This window comes from Thunnus maccoyii, chromosome 18, assembly GCF_910596095.1.
Source record: "Thunnus maccoyii chromosome 18, fThuMac1.1, whole genome shotgun sequence".
Lineage (NCBI taxonomy): Eukaryota > Metazoa > Chordata > Actinopteri > Scombriformes > Scombridae > Thunnus > Thunnus maccoyii.
The window spans coordinates 27,630,342-27,647,393 of record NC_056550.1 but is presented as its reverse complement, the minus strand read 5'-3'; the positions used below and the strand labels follow the sequence as shown (position 1 = coordinate 27,647,393).

The window sequence follows — 17,052 nt, the reverse complement described above, 5'->3', positions numbered from 1 at the left end:
ATAAGAGCTGGATACCGGACTAAAAATCATGGATGTATACAGAGAACTGGATACAGGAAGAGCGCCGGGCTTTGAAGCCAATTTGACATAGCGGTAAAACCGTGTAATTACAACGTCACGTGATGCACACTAGCCCAAAAAGACTTTTTCCCATAGACTTACATTGTGAGAGAGACGTCTGTAAATCAGTGGATACATTTTTCGGGGCATCACAACCCCCGCGAAATGACTCCTCTCACTATCAGAATTAAATCCGTTTGGTCTGATCACATTTCAAAAGCCTAGAAGAGCCACATGATTGAATTGTTTTATCCCCGTTCAAGTTAGCCGGAGGGCTAAACCGGAAGTAGCCGACTCGCCAGTGAAAGTCACTAGTGCGCATGCTCTGTGGGCCGCACAAGATCCGGGTACTTTCATACCGGGAAGTTGATTTTTTTTTTTTTTTTTTTTTTTTTTTTTTTTTTTTGGCTTCATGCGCTACTGAGCAACTTTCATAAGAATGAACGGGGCCCCGCCTCCGACGCTGTATCCAGTTCTCTTTATACATCCATGGCGTGTGTATATATATATATATACACACACACACACATATATATATATATATATACACACACATATATATATATGTGTGTATATATATATATATATACATATACGTACATATATGTATATATGTATGTATATATATATATACATATACGTACATATATGGATATATGGATATATGTGTGTATATGTGTATATATATATGTGTGTATATGTGTATATATATATATATATATATATCTCCATCCCTTTAATCTAACTGAAATATCACAGATTTTAATGTAATTGTGATGTTTCTGGTAACATGGAGGGCAAATCAAAGTACAGAAGACAGAAGTCGTACTTGAGGCGTTTCTGGACTCAGAATCCACCTCATCCCAGTACAAGTGATGACCAGGATACCAGTGCCTGTTACTGGGTGGCCGGTCTTTTGATTCCAGTTGAAACAACAGCATAAAATGAGTAACAGTAATTGAGATTGTTTCAAGTGAGAATACCATCAATTCAACAGCCTTTTATTAGCACTATCCATTTATAGCACACCTTTAAACTAAGCTTTTAAAAAACCCACAGTGTCCCAGAATGCATCAGAAAAGATGAATGACTGGTAAACTAACGTTTCAGTATGGAGATGATGTTTGTAAAGTAGTACTGCAACACATCCTGAGTATATGTTAGCACCGTTTGATAAATATCTTAACATAATACAATGACTTTAAACCACATAATGTTAAGCGTTAACCTCATGTTGTGGATGATGTTCTTCTCAAACACTCTCACAGCTGCAAATTTGTTTGTTTTCATCCTCGTCCACACAAACCTGCTGCTGGTTGGACACTCGCAGCTCCTCTTCCTCTTTGCTCCTCTTCACTAATACTATCAGAGCTGAACTTTCACAAAAGTTTATGCCAACATCTCTGTTTTGTCCTCATCTGTCACAGCTGTAGTTTCATTGTAAATTAATTTCTTTCTTTTTTATTATTCCCCATATTTAAGCAATTTCTGTTTCTCCAAAAAAAACCTTCTTTGCATTTTTAATTGTTTTCCTTGCATTAGTTTGCAACCTTTTATATGGAAATTATGATTATTTCAACAAAGCTTTATTTCAAAATTTTATTGCATTTTCACATTACTTCATCCACCATGGTACTATTTTATCTTTATTTTTACCTCCTAGCTTCACACATCAACACCCTGATTAACATCCAATTTTTTGCATTTAATCTGCTTATTTTTTCCCAATCAGCAGGATCACACTTTACCTGCCACTGTTTCTGATACTAAAGTAAGATCTGTGACTGATTCTGTACCATTTCCATCATTATAACTATCCCATAATATACTATGAGCATTAAAATCTCCATCAACTTTTCCTTCTAGATATACAGCTTGTTCTAATGAAAGCTCATTCCAGAGATTGTAAAAGTTAATTATTTTGACATATGATGCAGTTTTATCCTGCTGGGATGGAGAGCATCCTTACCTTTGGAATAACTGTCTAGTATGGAAACACCTCAGCGCAAGACAGGAAATGTCTTGACAAAATAATACACACAGCATCAAAAATCAAATGCCAGGAATTTCCATCCCTCACTGAGATCTACAGGCTACTATAAGACTAAAGGAAAAGGGACACAATGTTCTTCAAGACTCCTCTCGCTCTGCTAACCATCTTTTTAACTTCCTCCCTTCTTTTAAAAGACTGAGAAGTATCAGAACCAGTTTGTCTTGTTACAAATAGTCGTTTTTTTCTAGATCTGGGTATAAAAAGGATCGAATGCAGGAATCGTTTGATTGGAGAAGTTTCAATACTACATGGTATTATTTCAGTTGATACCTTAATGGTAACTGGACTGGAATGCAAGATACACATATATACATACACACCCATGTATACATACATGCACGTGCATATACAGATTCATATCAAACCATAATAATTCTTTACTTGGAGGAAAAGAAAAAACAAGAAGAAAAATGTTTTAAATAGGAAGATATGCCTTTAAAGTAAGTATATTACTTGTGTACAAAATCAGGCCTTATAGTTGAGACGTGGCGCAGTCATTTTGACCAATTTTCATCAAAGACATCAATTTGAGTTCTTAGTTTTATGTTGTGTATTTCAATATTTGGCCGATAAAGTTGGGAAAAAGTCAGAATGTCAAAAATTAAAATAAAATAAATCAACAAATAATCAGATAAAGATCAACGTCGACAAACACCTCTCAAAAAGTTAGTTTTATACGTTTCATTTTATTTTGTTTGCTTTTTGAAGTGATAAAAATAAAAATTAAAGCAGTTCCACAGGATGGCGCTGATGGGGTAAATATGACAGAGCGCCTATTTAAAGAGTAGAAGAAGTCAGCGCCTATTTACAGAGTAGAAGAAGACTACGCCCACTGACTTGTGCAGTGTGGAGACGTGGTGAGTCGAGCTGCAAGAATCCGGTTGTTTTGTGACTGTTCAACCTTCAAAGTACCGCAGGCAAGACGATTTATTATAAATTACACCCTCGTATGTGTGTGTACAGTTTAACGAGCAGGTAGGCGGTGTTTTAGCCAGGATATTAAGTGTTTTGAAGAAGGCTGCGCTAGTTGAGCATCATGAGTTACGGTAGGCCTCCGCCTGATGTCGACGGCATGACTTCCCTCAAAGTGGACAACCTGACCTACCGGACATCTCCCGAAACACTCAGACGGGTGTTCGAGAAGTACGGCCGGGTAGGGGACGTCTACATCCCCAGAGACCGCTACACAAAGGAAAGCCGCGGTTTCGCGTTCGTGCGGTTCCACGATAAGCGGGACGCGGAGGACGCGATGGACGCGATGGATGGCGCGCTGCTGGACGGGCGGGAGTTGCGCGTGCAGATGGCCCGGTACGGCAGGCCGCCCGACTCCCACTACGGAGGCGGCGGCGGAGGAGGAGGAGGGCGGCGGGGAGGCCAGCCTCGGAGGTACGGGGGACACGGCCGCAGAAGCAGGAGGTAAGAATAACTCAGGTTTCTGAGGAGAGACGACGCTGAAGTTAGATTCCGATTCCCAGTTAAAGGCCCAATATGTAACTTTCCCGCATTAAAATGTCTAAAAACGATTGTCATTATGTTATATATTTTAATGAGTTGTGTTTTTACATTATCTCAAATGTTTCCAACAATGTTAAAACATCGGAATCCACAATTTTAATCAACTTAAAGGCCCGTTTTATTTGGTCGCCTGTCAATGGCGTCATATCCCCTTTGCGCATGCGTCAGCGTTGTGTTTGTCATAAATTGGCTTTTTATCCAGTTTTAAGCCACACTTTTACAATATACTTTCTAGAGCTTGTTTGTTTTTTAACTATATCTTTGACCAGATGAAGGATTTTAGTCGTCGGACATCTGGATCTTAAGTTATCAGAGAAACAAGCTGAGCAAATGCTAGCAGCAGCTCAGCTAACAGCCCCTACGGTCTTCCTGTGTCCGCTAAACACTGATTTTTAACATGAAAGTGCTTTATTCAGTGTTTTTACCAGTTTTAATCACAGTGTATGTTTGTTCTGGAGAGGACGAGACCTCTGCGGATAATTTGGCTCCCAGTAAAAACCTCCTGAACGATGAACACTGAAGGAATCCTAAGTAGGAAAAGCTGGTTGTTTAACAATGAAGACGACAACTCCCATGATCCCACGCTACACCACGATGTTATCAAACTCCATCTTTTGTTATTGTTTTGATTGAGAGACCCAGTAGTGGCAGAAAATTACATTACATGTCATATTTTCCTCAGTTTGAGCTGTTTTCACATGGTAGACAATAACTCAACACACTGAATGTATCCAGCTCTTCCCCCAGCCCGAGACACAGGAGACGCAGCAGATCCCGCAGCAGGAGCCGCTCTCGCTCCCGAAGCCGATCCCGCTACAGCAGATCCAGGTCCCGGTCCTACTCCCGATCCAAGTCCCACTCTCCGAGGGACAAGAAGACCAAGGCCAAGTCCCCGTCCCGATCCAGATCGAGATCCAGGTCCAGGTCCCGGTCCAAGTCTAGGTCCAGAAGCCGCACCCCTTCCTCCAAAAGAGGATCCAGGTCCAGATCTAAAAGCCAGCCCAAGTCAGCAGCAGAGAATGGAGGAGAGTCCCCGTAGTGCCGAGCACATCAGCAACAGGTGAGCTTTGATAAGAAGAGGTTACTGTGCAGACAGGAATGGATTTTATCTGTAAAAGTTTATTTAACGTTGTTAGTATCAAGGTTGGAGATTAATTAATTAAAGATGTGCTGTGGCTAATAAATATAACCTCTTTATCAGTGGTTCCCAACCTCTTAAAATAAAGTAAATTCTACCTGGAACCTCGTCACACGTTGTGGCTTCTACCAGTTAAATGAATTAATTTCATTTTATCTTAATAACTTTTACAGGTTTAAGAAGATAAAATACAGTAATTAACAATGAATAAAACAAATGTTTGAGGGTCGTCCCATCATCTCACGACCCCTTAGATTCATCCAGTGTCCCCTTGTTGGGGGCCCGACCCACAGGTTGGGAACCACTGACATTATTTAGCTGCAAAAACAGTTAAGAGTTGCCGTATTTAAACAGCAGCTGTTGCTGTCCTGTAGGAAACACATGTTTGGGGTGGGGGGGGGGGGGGGTCTTGCTTGCCCTCTGAACTTGACCTGCAACACGAGATTCTTGTCATAACTCAGCCGCAGCTCCTCATCCTCACTGAATACTAAAGCAAAGTGTTATTTAAGAAGAACAGTTCTGACGGTGAACCAAACGTGGAATTCTCTCCTTCCCAAAGCTGCCGCATCCTGTTTTTTTTGCTAAAGTGGAGTTTGAGCTGAGCTGAGGCAGTATGAGGCAGGTAGGAGGTGTGAGGCTGCAGGATGAAGGCAGGAAGTGTTGGAGGTTTGGTGTTGAGGTACGTCTGGGGCGGGTGGGGTTACTGAGGTTTGTCCATTTCATCACTAAATCCATTTATCACATTTTAAGTACGACAGATTTTCAGTTAAATATATGTAGCAGGATGAGACGTTTGTTTGCATCTTCAGTCTTTAAAGCAACACGACCACGTTATCAGAGAATCTGCACACTGGTTTAGTTCAAACTGGTGCTGAGAAACACACACCAGACTCATGAAGCAACACAGTCAGTTTGCTCGTTGTGTTCTTGCCGAGCGCTCAGTTCACACAACCATCCGCCGCTATTTATTATTTTAACTGCGTGCAGTCCCCTGATTGGTCGACCCTTCGGCTGCAGGGTTTACGTCATGTTGAAAGGATCAGTCGAGACGGGAGAGATTGTTTACAACTTGTGAGCTTTCAGGTCGACAGACAGTTCAAGACGGTCGGTTGTGTGACGGTTAAAAGACGTTATAAATTTACAATAAATCTCCACATTCATTAAATCTTAGATTAATTATATTCTTCACATCCCGGCTCAAGGCTTGACGAAGGCGGAGAGATCACACATGTAACTGAAAATAGGTTTTATTGTAGATAAATTAAAGACAAACTAGAGAGTGTGTGACAGCAGCCGATTTATATAGAAGCCAGTGAGTCGGTCCTGGTGAAACGCATCACACCGACGGACCGACGTTTGTTTGGTTTTTAGGAACTTTGGTTTTATTAAGCTTCAAGTCAGATATATCAAAGCTTTCAGAAGAATCGGCGTAATTATTACTCTGATGTTGGCGTGAACGTCGTTTACAGGTTGGAATCTGCTTAAGTACAGTAAATCTGATACGACACGAACGCAGCATCAGTCGGGTCTGTTTTCTTGATCAAAATCTTGATTGATCTTTGATTGTTGATTGACATCTGGGCTTGTTCTTCTATCAGGTTTAAAAACACTGATGTGTCCTTAGAGAATAACTCAGTTTGCAGGATCCTGTGATTAAAGTCAAAAGATGAAATGAGAAACTGATGGATTTGAGTTGATACAGGATTTTATATGAGAAGTAAATTGTGATGCGTGTTATTAAATATACACCACTGATACACGTCAGGGTTTTTTTTTTTTAAAAAAAACACCAGTATTTGATTAACTTTTTATTAGATTCATTTTTACTATCAGACGGCTGCAGCTAATGATTATATTCATGATTGATTGATCTGCAGATTATTGTCTCGATTAATCAAATAATTTAGTGAAAAATGCCTCCAATGAGACGTCTTCAAATGTCTTTTTTTTGTCAGATTAATAGTCAATAACCCCAAAAATATTCAATTTATCATAATGTTTAAAAAAAAAAAAAACACAAAAACAGCAAATCTTTGCATTTTTGCTTAAAGAATAATTAAAACAAATAGCTGCTGATTCATTTTCCAACAAACCTGTAGCCTGAAACATGACGGACATCATCGCTCTAGTCTCAGCTGTAGGGCTGCAGTCTGCTGGTCCATTAGTTGGTCGATATTCTCTCGTCCGACTAAATTCTCATTGGTCGAATAATCTCCGTGTTATTTTCATAAGGAGAAAAGTGCTACATCAACAGCTTTCCAGGATTAATCCATTATTTCCTGCGGCGGGAGGGACAGACTAACAAATTACCTGTGAAAACAACGGGGGTGTTTTGAATTCACCCCTGTTGTTTTCACAACTTTGAACTCGCCCAACCTAACGGAGCCTGCTGGGTCTAACTGTTCTCAACGTTTACTGAATGTTTACTGAATCTGTGTTTCTCCATAATGACACAACGAGAACCCCCGCCAGGCCAAAAAATATATATTTTTTAATGTTTGATATCCGAATGAATGGATACAGCGTTTGGGAGTCTCTGTGCAGCGCTGTTCCGGTACGTGAGTCAACCTCTGACGTTGCCTGGGAAACCACTGGTAGCGTGGCTCCGTTAAGGAATACGTCATTGCGTAATATGTTTGCGTAGCGAGCGGGAAAGAGCGAGGGGCAGAGGAGTGATGGTGGATGCGAGCGGAGCAGAGGAAAAGGTTAGTAGTGAGTTGTCAGTCTGGCAGTAAATGAACAGTACAGACTACAGTGTGTCAGTTAATAAATGCTAAAAAGTCACGTCTGTTGTTTCCCCAAATGCTGGAAAAGTAAAGGAGGTTAGCTTCAAAGTTAGCAACAATGGGTTAGCCTAGCCTGAAGACACAAAACAGAGAAATACAGAACAGAACCCCCCCCCCCCCGCGCTACTCAGCTGATGTGTAGTTTGTTTTTGGGGGATTTTTATAGAGTTTTCCAGGTAAAAGTTTGTCTCCTGACTGTTGTTTTTCATTCTGACAGTTTTCAGGTGAAGACGTAAGAGCTTCAAGTCCAAGACTGGATCCACACAAGCAACAGAGCCGCTGTGAAAGGTTATTATTGTGTCTTCCATGCTTTGGTCTGTTTTATCCTTTTTTCTTTTTTTTTTTTTTTTAATTTCTTTGTGCTGTGATTTTTGTTTTTGTTTTGTTTTCTTCTTCTTTTTTATAACATGTTTATTATTTTAAGAATCTGGTTTGATGTGGAGAGGGAATCTGTTCTGACCTGGTTTTTGTAATGGTTTCACTGGACACTATCAACAGCAGTATAAACCAGTTTAAAGTGGTACCAGTGGTCCCCTTTCATTCCAATTCTCTCTGCAGCCTGTAACTCGAAGCAAGTTCAACTGAGTCTTTCGCTTTCTCTGCGTGTTAAACTTAACGTTTGTGACATCAGATAAACGGCGTCACACAGACGCCAGCTGATAGCGGAGGGCGAAGAAATTAAATATTATCTCCTACGATTCTGCATCAATTCACAAATTAAATTTCTTTTTAGATGTTTGTTAAACGTGATGTTGATGGAATGAAAAAAAAGCAGAACTTTTTTTTTTTTTTTTTTTTGCTTAGAAAATGACTAAAAGGATCAGGAAAGTAAGACTTATCGTCTCAACTCTGCGTTATCACATCTCACCTTAGTGCAAACTTTAAATACTTTTGTTCGTGTTGGGATCCTGTAGAGATGTCGGGTTTTCAGTTTAGTCCTGGAGATGTGAGTGAGTCAGAGTTATCTGGTTGACAACAGTTGATCTTACTTTGTGATACAGGTCTGTAGTGTCCATAGTTTTATTATCAGGTTTCATTTTCCTCCCATAAAAAGAAGCCATTTATTATCTTACTATTCTTGGTAAGTGTGGAAAAAAAAAAAACATCCAAAATGACAAAATCCACAGTAAACATGACGAATCTTTCCTTTGTGTTGTTTTCATATCAGAAGTCTCACATTTTTACATTTCTTTTATTCATTGCAGTCGCAGCTCAGGATGTGTTTGTTAGGCAGGACTGTTGTTCATCACAGATGTGTGTTTTTAAATGTAATAACATCTGGAACATACAGTACGACTTTGGCTCTATGAGTTTGGAAAAGTGTGTCAGGTTGAAACTCGGATCATCACATACTGGACTCCAGACTCAGCGTCTTGTTTTGTTCTTTTTAATTTTTTTGATTCTAATCCTGCTCATCTGTTTATTTTTTGTTTTGTTGTTTTTTTTTGTTTGTTTTTGTGCACTAGGCGCAGTTGTGTAGCAGTTGAGTTTTGCTGGTTAGCTGTTAAGGTGGCGTGTTGGATGTATCCTGTTTTCCCCAGAATGCACCTGTGACTACCGATGGTACGCTCGCTGCTGTCTCACCCTTTGTACGATGAAACGTTTCTCCCATTATGTCATGTTAGACAGATGTGACTTTTATTAAAGATTTGATGTTTTGTCTATAATGATCTTGTGTTTTTTTATTAACATTTTACTTTGCCAATTTACAACATCGATGATCGGTATATAAACAGTTAATAAAACACTATAATGAACAGCACCAGTCTAAAGTTTGGACACACTTTCTCATTGAAGTGAATGGGAAGGTTTGACTGGTACTGTAGTTATAAGCGGATATAAGTGTTTATTAATGCATTATTCAACAACTATAACTCTTCCTGCTGTATAAACAATGAATAACATCATAATAAAAAGCTGTAATTGATTGATTTTCTATATTTGAGTGTCCTGCACCTTTTCTGAAACATCCAACTGAAGGAACAAGAAGAAAAACAGGTTTTTGAGCGGAGGAGGACTTGAACATGTAGCAGGCTCTAAAGGGTCTCATGGATGGTAAAAACCTTTACAGAAACATTTAAAAAGTTTAGTGTGCAGAAATGAAAAAATAATATTCATAAATGTATTTTAATGAGTGTATAATCACCTGAATGAGCTTAGAATGAGCCCTTTATATCTACATGGGGGGGGCGGGTCCTCGTCCACAGAGCCCGCCATGTTGCACCGCCATGTTTCTACAGTAGCTCAGAACGGACAAACCAAACGCTGGCGACAGAGAGGACCTTTCAGCCACCGTAGCTTCTCCTACATGCTTGGAAGGGGAGGATTATTCAGTTGGTTGTAATCTGCAACTTCACCACTAGATGGCACTAGATCCTACATACTGGTCCTTTAAGACATTTACAGCATTGTTGCCTACAAGCTTCATAACGTGCTGCAGCAGTGACTCAACCGACCACTACAGCTGGTTTTGGATCCGGTCTGAAACTTTGGGCATAAAAAGTGAAAGCTACATCTAAAGCACCTTCTAGACAGGCCTTTAAGAAGGACCCGCCTCCAGCTTCCTTCTCTTTGAGTGCTGTTTCTGGGTTTCCTTCCTGGAGGTCTCTCTTTTGGTCTTGGGCCGTCTCCATTTCTCTACATCACGCAGTTGATCTTCTGTAGTAGCTCAATAACTTCAGCAGGATCTGTGTCTCTCCCTGGTGAAGTCAAGCAGGACCTGTGACTCCTATCTTCAGATCTTCTCCCTAAGTGAACAAGGCCTTGCTGCCTCTGCATTATTGTCAGTTTCCTGGTCTTCTGTGAATCTGCCAAGCTGGAGCACAACCAAGAACACAAAAGAAGACCTGGTGAAGCAAGCAACACGCATGTCTCGATCTCCTCCACTACTTTCTCTTGTGTTTCCACTTCAGACGAATCTGATTTGGTGCTTTCAAACAGACCAGTAGTGTCAAGAGCAGCCAGATTTTGTTCCATCCAGCTCTCCTTTTTTTTTTCCTGCTGGCACCTCTGCGTCACTGACGAGGAATCTATGAGAGCGTCTGCAGCTCTGACTTGTTGGCAGTCTCTCTGTTGACAAGTAACAAGGCCATTATTGATGTCTGCTGTCTAATTGAACACAACTACAGATCACAAGTTTGACAACATTCTGCCGCCGTTCATGTTTGATCATGAAGTCAGATTTGTTTGGTTTGAACTGTGTTACATAACTGAAAAATTAGTCAGTTATAAGTCAAAGTCTCAACTTCAAAATGTCACTTAATTAAAAGGACATAAGTATTGTCAGTCATTATACAGAATGACTTATTATATGTATTTAACTATGTGATTAATTCTGTTGCAGTAACATGTAAACATTTTACTAATTAAGCTCATTTGAACTTCTACATCTACCTTCACGTAACGTAATCAATATGCATCATATCTTATAAACTGAAAGTTTTGCTGTGTTGCATCTCTCTTATTGTATGTATTTTACAACAAATATTAATTTTTTTGACATTCTTTTGATATATATATATACATAGTCATAGGGCTGTGACTGTTTTCTGTGACTTCCTTCAGGCGTTGATAATGAGCTGATCATGTTCAGGCATCAATTGTTGCCAAAAATAGTTTTTGATGACGTCTACATGATGTAACGAGTTTGGCACCTGTGTTACGCGTCGCTCCGTTCGTTGCCGAGCCTTCAGTGTTCAGACAGTTTAGTTAACAACATACATCTGGCACAAACCCAGCAGATAACACTCACTACAAATCAATCAGTCAACTTCATTTGGAAAAATTCATGATTTTAGAAAGTATGAACGGGTGTGTAGCAGTGACACAGGCCAGGTGTCCAACTGTCTCGAACTTTATTATTATTATTACAACTTATTTGTGTTTACAACGTTAAAACTGCTTTAAATGTTATATCTGTGCAGCTACATCCAACCAAGCTGATCCCAGTGTGAAGTCATTTAACTGTATTCAAGCACTGATAATAAGATTTCAGGAAACTTTGACGATTATCATGATAAAACCGTTTACCGTGATATTTTTACCCACAATAATCATCGTGTGAACATCCCTCGCTTCTCTCTCTGGAGCAACAGTCTGTCTTTATTATACCTCCACGTCTGAGCATGTTAACCACCTCTACGCCCGTAAAGCTCAGCCGTCGATACAAGACGGAGTAAACACAGCTGTCATCGAAGGACAGGCTCGGTAAGATTCCTCTGCAAGACGCACAACAACATACTTTCGTTTCCAGAAAACTTGATCTCAACATATCTGAAAATGTGGAGAAATAATATGAAACCTGAAACAAAAGCACATTAATATTGGCAGTGACAGAAGAGTCGCCTTTAATACTGAATTAATGAATTTGTTTTGAGAAGAATTTAGTTTGCAGACAGGAATAACACACAGGTCACAGAAATACACAACTACTACACAATAATCAAGGACATAAATATATACAATCTACATATAAAATACATATCTTAGATGTATCTTTCACTTTTTATGTACAAGGTGGTAGAAATACTTTCTATTTCATATTTTTGACATAAAAAAGCTGCAAAATAAAATGCAGCTGTTGGTAAACTTACTTTCACTTTTTGGAGATGTTTTATAGTTTTGAATGTTATATTTAGCAAAAAGGTTAAAATGCATCAAAGCACAACAAGATGTACTATTAATGATTTTAAAAAGATTTGAAACTTAACACTGTTCATAAAGCCAAATGTTGGGTGGTGATGCTTTATATTAACTAAACTTACGAGGCTGAAAAAGTTTGTCGGCCGTATTTGTTTTGTAAAGGCAGCTGACCTTATCTGATCTGTCCTGATGTTTAGATACTGAATAGTTTCATTTTTATTTCATCATCATTTATATTAAACTTATTTTAGTTCCCTCCCCTGAATCACATGAGCTGTTATCTGAGATAAGAAAGTATGGACCCTGCATCTTTCTGCATCTTTAGTTTCATTCTCACCTCAGAAATAAGTAAAAAAATCTAAATAGACAGGACAGGGTGAAGATGGGGCCGTCTTTGTAGAAAAGGACCCAAAATGTGGTATTCAGATCATTTACTTAAGTAAAATACTTACGTATTGTCAGTAAAATGTACTTAAAAGTATCAAAAATGAAAAAGTCATTATACAGAATGACTCCTTTCAGATTATTATAGATAATATACTGTATGATTACTATAACTGTTGAAATAACATGTAAACATTTTAATGTTGTAGCTGGAGCTAATTTAAATGTATCTACTGATGCGTATTTTAATCTATAAACATGATCAACGTACATCATATTTTAAGGATTAGTCACATGGTTTGCATTTAAAATCTTAATCTGTAAAGTACGTCACTAGTTACGGAAGCTTTCAACTGTGGATGTATATATATATATATATATATATATATATATATAACAGATCAATAATACACATAAGAAAATAAAGGAGCAGCATAAAAGCTAAAGCATAAAAAATAGATTTTAAATAAATATATATCAACACACATCTTTCAGAGGGATTGTAAATAAAAGCATAGATTTCACAGCTTTAACATTTTAACTTAGAGCTTAATTTAAAAACAAGCAGAAGAGGCTTGGACTTATTGAATTTACATTTACATATGTAAAATTTAGCAAAGAAAAAAATAAAAAAGTGAATGAACAATTTTTTCAATTTTATTAGTCAAAATTTGAAATACACAACACAAATAATACACGAATACAGGAAAACCATCACACAAAACACACAGTTGAACAGATCAATGAAGGACATAGAACAACATAAAAAGCACAGGAATAAAGTCATATATATATACATATATATATATATATATATATATATATATATATATATATTAACAATAAAATAAACAAACAACAACAAAAAACCTTTAGAAATAAGAGAACTGAAGATAATAATGAAATTTAAAAATAACACGTAAGTTATTTAATGCTTTGGAAATTTACAGATGTAATTTTATAAACGTAATTTATAAAGAGATGACGTCACTGTTCCAGTAAAGTTGAGAAATAATAGGGCGTGGTGACGCCGTCGGCATCTGTCCCATACGTACGTCAGCGACGTGCTGACGTCGGTTTCGGGGCGGGGCTATAAAGGCTTGTTTTCTAGTGCTTCGGACTCGACGATCTCCATTTTGTGAGACTTTGTGAAGGCGAGTCCAGCGTCCCCGAGGAAAGGCAAAACCCAGATACGACAAATAAAAGTCACAGTTAGCCGACGAACCGCTCGCTAACCAAGTTATTATCCGAAAGGAAAGCAAATCTTATCGTATGTCCGCTATCCAGAACCTCCAAACTTTTGGTAAGTTGAATTTTTAACCAAACTGATCCGTGAGACAAGGTGGGGGAAGGGCGAGAGCTAGCGAAGCTAACCCAAGCTTTTTATTCAAATCTAGCTGATATTTTCTTTGTTGCAAAGGTTTCTTAATAATTGTAACGCTTGTCCTTTTAAGTCATTGATTTGATATTAATGTTAAACTTTTAAAAGAGAGTCTGATTTTAGCCGACTAGCAGGCCTTTGCTAACGTCCAAACGGCCGCCATTAGGCCTACATTTAGCTACCAACGCGTTAGCTTATTCTTCATCTCCGTTAGTGGTGCTCAAGGAATCTGTTAGTCGCCGAAATCCGTAACGTGAGATTTATTTCACCCAGATTAACAGATGATATTTGGCTTCGATTCACGTCGCGTAAACCGTAAGTAGCGGTACCATGACTCGGCTGTTATCCCGAACACAGTCGTGTTTTCTGGCTGAAGGATGCCGCTAACCGCCGCTGTCGGCCTCCTGTAAGCTGTTAAGCTGTATATTTAGCTCTTACGTCTGCGCACTTCATCTGAAATATGATTCGGCTGAAGAGAGATGCCAGGTGACAACAGGGTGGATGAAGAGTTTGATTTTAATATATGGTCACTGGTAAAATTATTAAACATTTGTGTTGTGTGTGTGTGGTCGGGATAGGGAAGCAAAGCATCACATTTTCTGCACATAACCTAGCTTTTTCTGGAGTTTGATCTTTTTTTTTTCCATGTTTTTTTCCCCTTCCAGACCCCTTTGCTGATGCAACTAAGGGTGATGACCGCCTCCCAGCCGGGACAGAGGACTACATCCACATAAGAATCCAACAGCGGAACGGCAGGAAGACCCTCACAACTGTCCAGGGCATTGCCACCGACTATGACAAGAAGAAGCTAGTCAAGGCCTTCAAGAAGGTACGGCTGCGGATGGGGGCGGGCGCTCAAATGCTTTGTATATATGTGTGTTTCCTGGGGCACTTTCAAGCTTCCTGGTTGTAAATACTCCTGGTAACACCCAGGTGTAATTAACCTTGTTGTTTTCAGTGATTATAAAGAGTGGTAACTACCTCAGTTTGTGGTTAATGCTGTGTGTTTTCTTGCCACCACTGATTGTTTTTCTGTTCTTGACCCTCAACAGAAGTTTGCCTGCAATGGGACAGTGATTGAGCACCCAGAGTATGGTGAAGTGATCCAGCTTCAGGGAGACCAGCGCAAGAATATCTGCCAGTTCCTCATTGAGGTGGGTATTTTATTGTTTCACCACGTGTTGTTGGGATAACTTTTCCCAGCTGTGAGTGTTTGTCTCAGCTGAGTTGTTTTCTTCTTCACGGGGGACAGCAGTAAGTCGATATGTGATGCACAGACTGAAGGTTGGGCTCATTTTAACATCGATCTCTTGTTTCTCTTTGTGCAGATTGACCTGGCCAAGGAGGAGCAGCTCAAAGTCCACGGCTTCTAGAAGCTGCTAGCAGCCCTCTCCCCTTCTCTCCTGGAAGGCCATCAAACTCCCCCCACCCCTCCCATCTCCCCCCCCACACTCTCCTCCCATCCTCCTATGTGCTGCTGTTGCTCTTCCTCCCCCCTCTCCCCCCTCGCAGCCCCACCAGCTCCTATTAGCTAACACGTGAATTACCTCTGACAAACATGGGACTCTGTAACACCACCGCCCCCCTACAACACCAGGGGGCAGGCTCGCTCTCACAAAGACACACCACTGCAGCTCCACACAACATCAGGGATGAGTGGTGATGACCCTCCCACACACTTCCTCCTTCCTCCCCCCTCCCCCTTGTTTATTTCCTTTTTTAATTTTTTCTTTTTAGGTCTCGTGCCACAATAAAAAGGAGGCACCGTTTCATGTAACTTTTTTGTTTTGTACTTCAAGGTGTTTCAATAAAACAATGAGTCTCCAGATGTTGGAGTGGAGTGGTGTCATGGGGGAACGGGGTGGGGGCAAGGGGGGGGTTGGGTGTGTGCAGGAGGGTCATGGTGTTATAACAGTGTTATCTGCTCAAGTGGGTGAATTTTTTTTTTTTTTTTAGAAGAACAAAGGCTGCAGGTTGTAGGAGGGGAATGAAGGTGGTTTTGAAAGAAGTTTGTTTTCCATCTTTAAGTTATTTCCCTCTTCAGTCTGCCTCAGTTCCCCACTAGCAGTGTTTACATGCCCAGCTGCCTGCTGTCAGGTGCAGAGCGGAGGTTGTGTACCCATTATATCTTCACCGCCCCCCACGCCAGCTTATTTATGTTTCAGGCTCTTTATTTGATGGCACATTTTTCTAATTTTTTCATTATTTTATATCAATCCAAGTTTCAGACATACGGGGTCTGTTCAGTGGTGGTCTTACATTGATCAGAGAGGCCTGTACTGAGGAATGCTGGGTCAATCGATGATGTTACTAATGACTGCAGGGTAGGAAATGAAGTCAGTTGCTGGTTAACTATCTTGTTGAATAGTCGGTAGGACAGAAGGTAGTTTCCTACTCTGGCTCTTGACCAGCTTTCTTGTTTGGTCCAATAAAAGAAAAAAAAAATCTGGTACCAGACCTGCGGTTTTGGACACTTGAATATTTCGTTTTCCTATAATGCAATAATTTATAAACATGAGTTTAAAGACGTAGTTTAAAATCAAAGCCATGGTCAGCTCACACTGTGCTCCTGTGACTGAAGGTGATGGAGAGCAAGTCTGTTTTGCAAAATCCACATTTGGTTCAATAAAATTTCTGCAGTTGATAAATCTGTCCTGTTTTTTGTATGTGTGAGTGTGATTGTAGCTTTTCAACATCAACCTCTGTATGAAGTGGAATTTAACACTACCTATGAAAACAGTAGTAGTTTTATGTGGATTTTACATGAACTTTGACATGTGACTTCCTGTGGCAGCCTTTAAAAAACAGGAACTTTATAGTCATCACACAGAGTCATGTATCTCAAAATGTTCAATTTCTTGATTTTTCAATAACATTAATACATCTGATCTGTACACACACACCACAAATGACATCAGAACAGCTGAATAAGCACTTTGTTTTTCCACATATGTTTGTTTCTGCACACATATGTAGATCTTGTAAATATCACGTTGACGTACGTTTACTGAAATATTCTTTCATTCCATTCTTTACTAAGTTGAAACTCTGTAGTCTTAAAATACTCCAATACAAGTAAAAGTCCTGAATTCAT

At 39.5% G+C, this 17,052-nt stretch overlaps 2 protein-coding genes across 3 annotated transcripts; both read left to right on the top strand.

Annotated features, from left to right (window-relative positions):
• Nucleotides 1-2,912: 2,912 nt before the first annotated feature.
• Nucleotides 2,913-9,219, top strand: LOC121884529 (serine/arginine-rich splicing factor 2-like). 2 transcript variants are annotated; one of them, XR_006092357.1, is made up of 4 exons: nt 2,913-3,529; nt 4,364-4,688; nt 7,770-7,840; nt 9,019-9,219. XR_006092357.1 is itself a non-coding variant. In XM_042393393.1 (3 exons), exons 1-2 carry the CDS (start codon nt 3,150-3,152, stop codon nt 4,665-4,667), a joined length of 672 nt encoding a protein of 223 aa, XP_042249327.1. In that variant the 5' UTR covers nt 2,913-3,149; the 3' UTR covers nt 4,668-4,688; nt 7,770-9,219. The 2 variants fall into 2 exon arrangements, 1 of the variants encoding a protein (XP_042249327.1); XM_042393393.1 differs by having other exon boundaries at nt 4,376-4,688; nt 7,770-9,219.
• Nucleotides 9,220-13,690: 4,471 nt separating this feature from the next.
• Nucleotides 13,691-15,786, top strand: LOC121884547 (eukaryotic translation initiation factor 1b). The gene is made up of 4 exons (XM_042393426.1): nt 13,691-13,880; nt 14,624-14,787; nt 15,011-15,112; nt 15,287-15,786. The coding sequence occupies exons 1-4, from the start codon at nt 13,850-13,852 to the stop codon at nt 15,329-15,331; spliced, it is 342 nt and encodes a 113-aa protein (XP_042249360.1). The 5' UTR covers nt 13,691-13,849; the 3' UTR covers nt 15,332-15,786.
• The last annotated feature ends 1,266 nt before the right edge of the window (nt 15,787-17,052 follow it).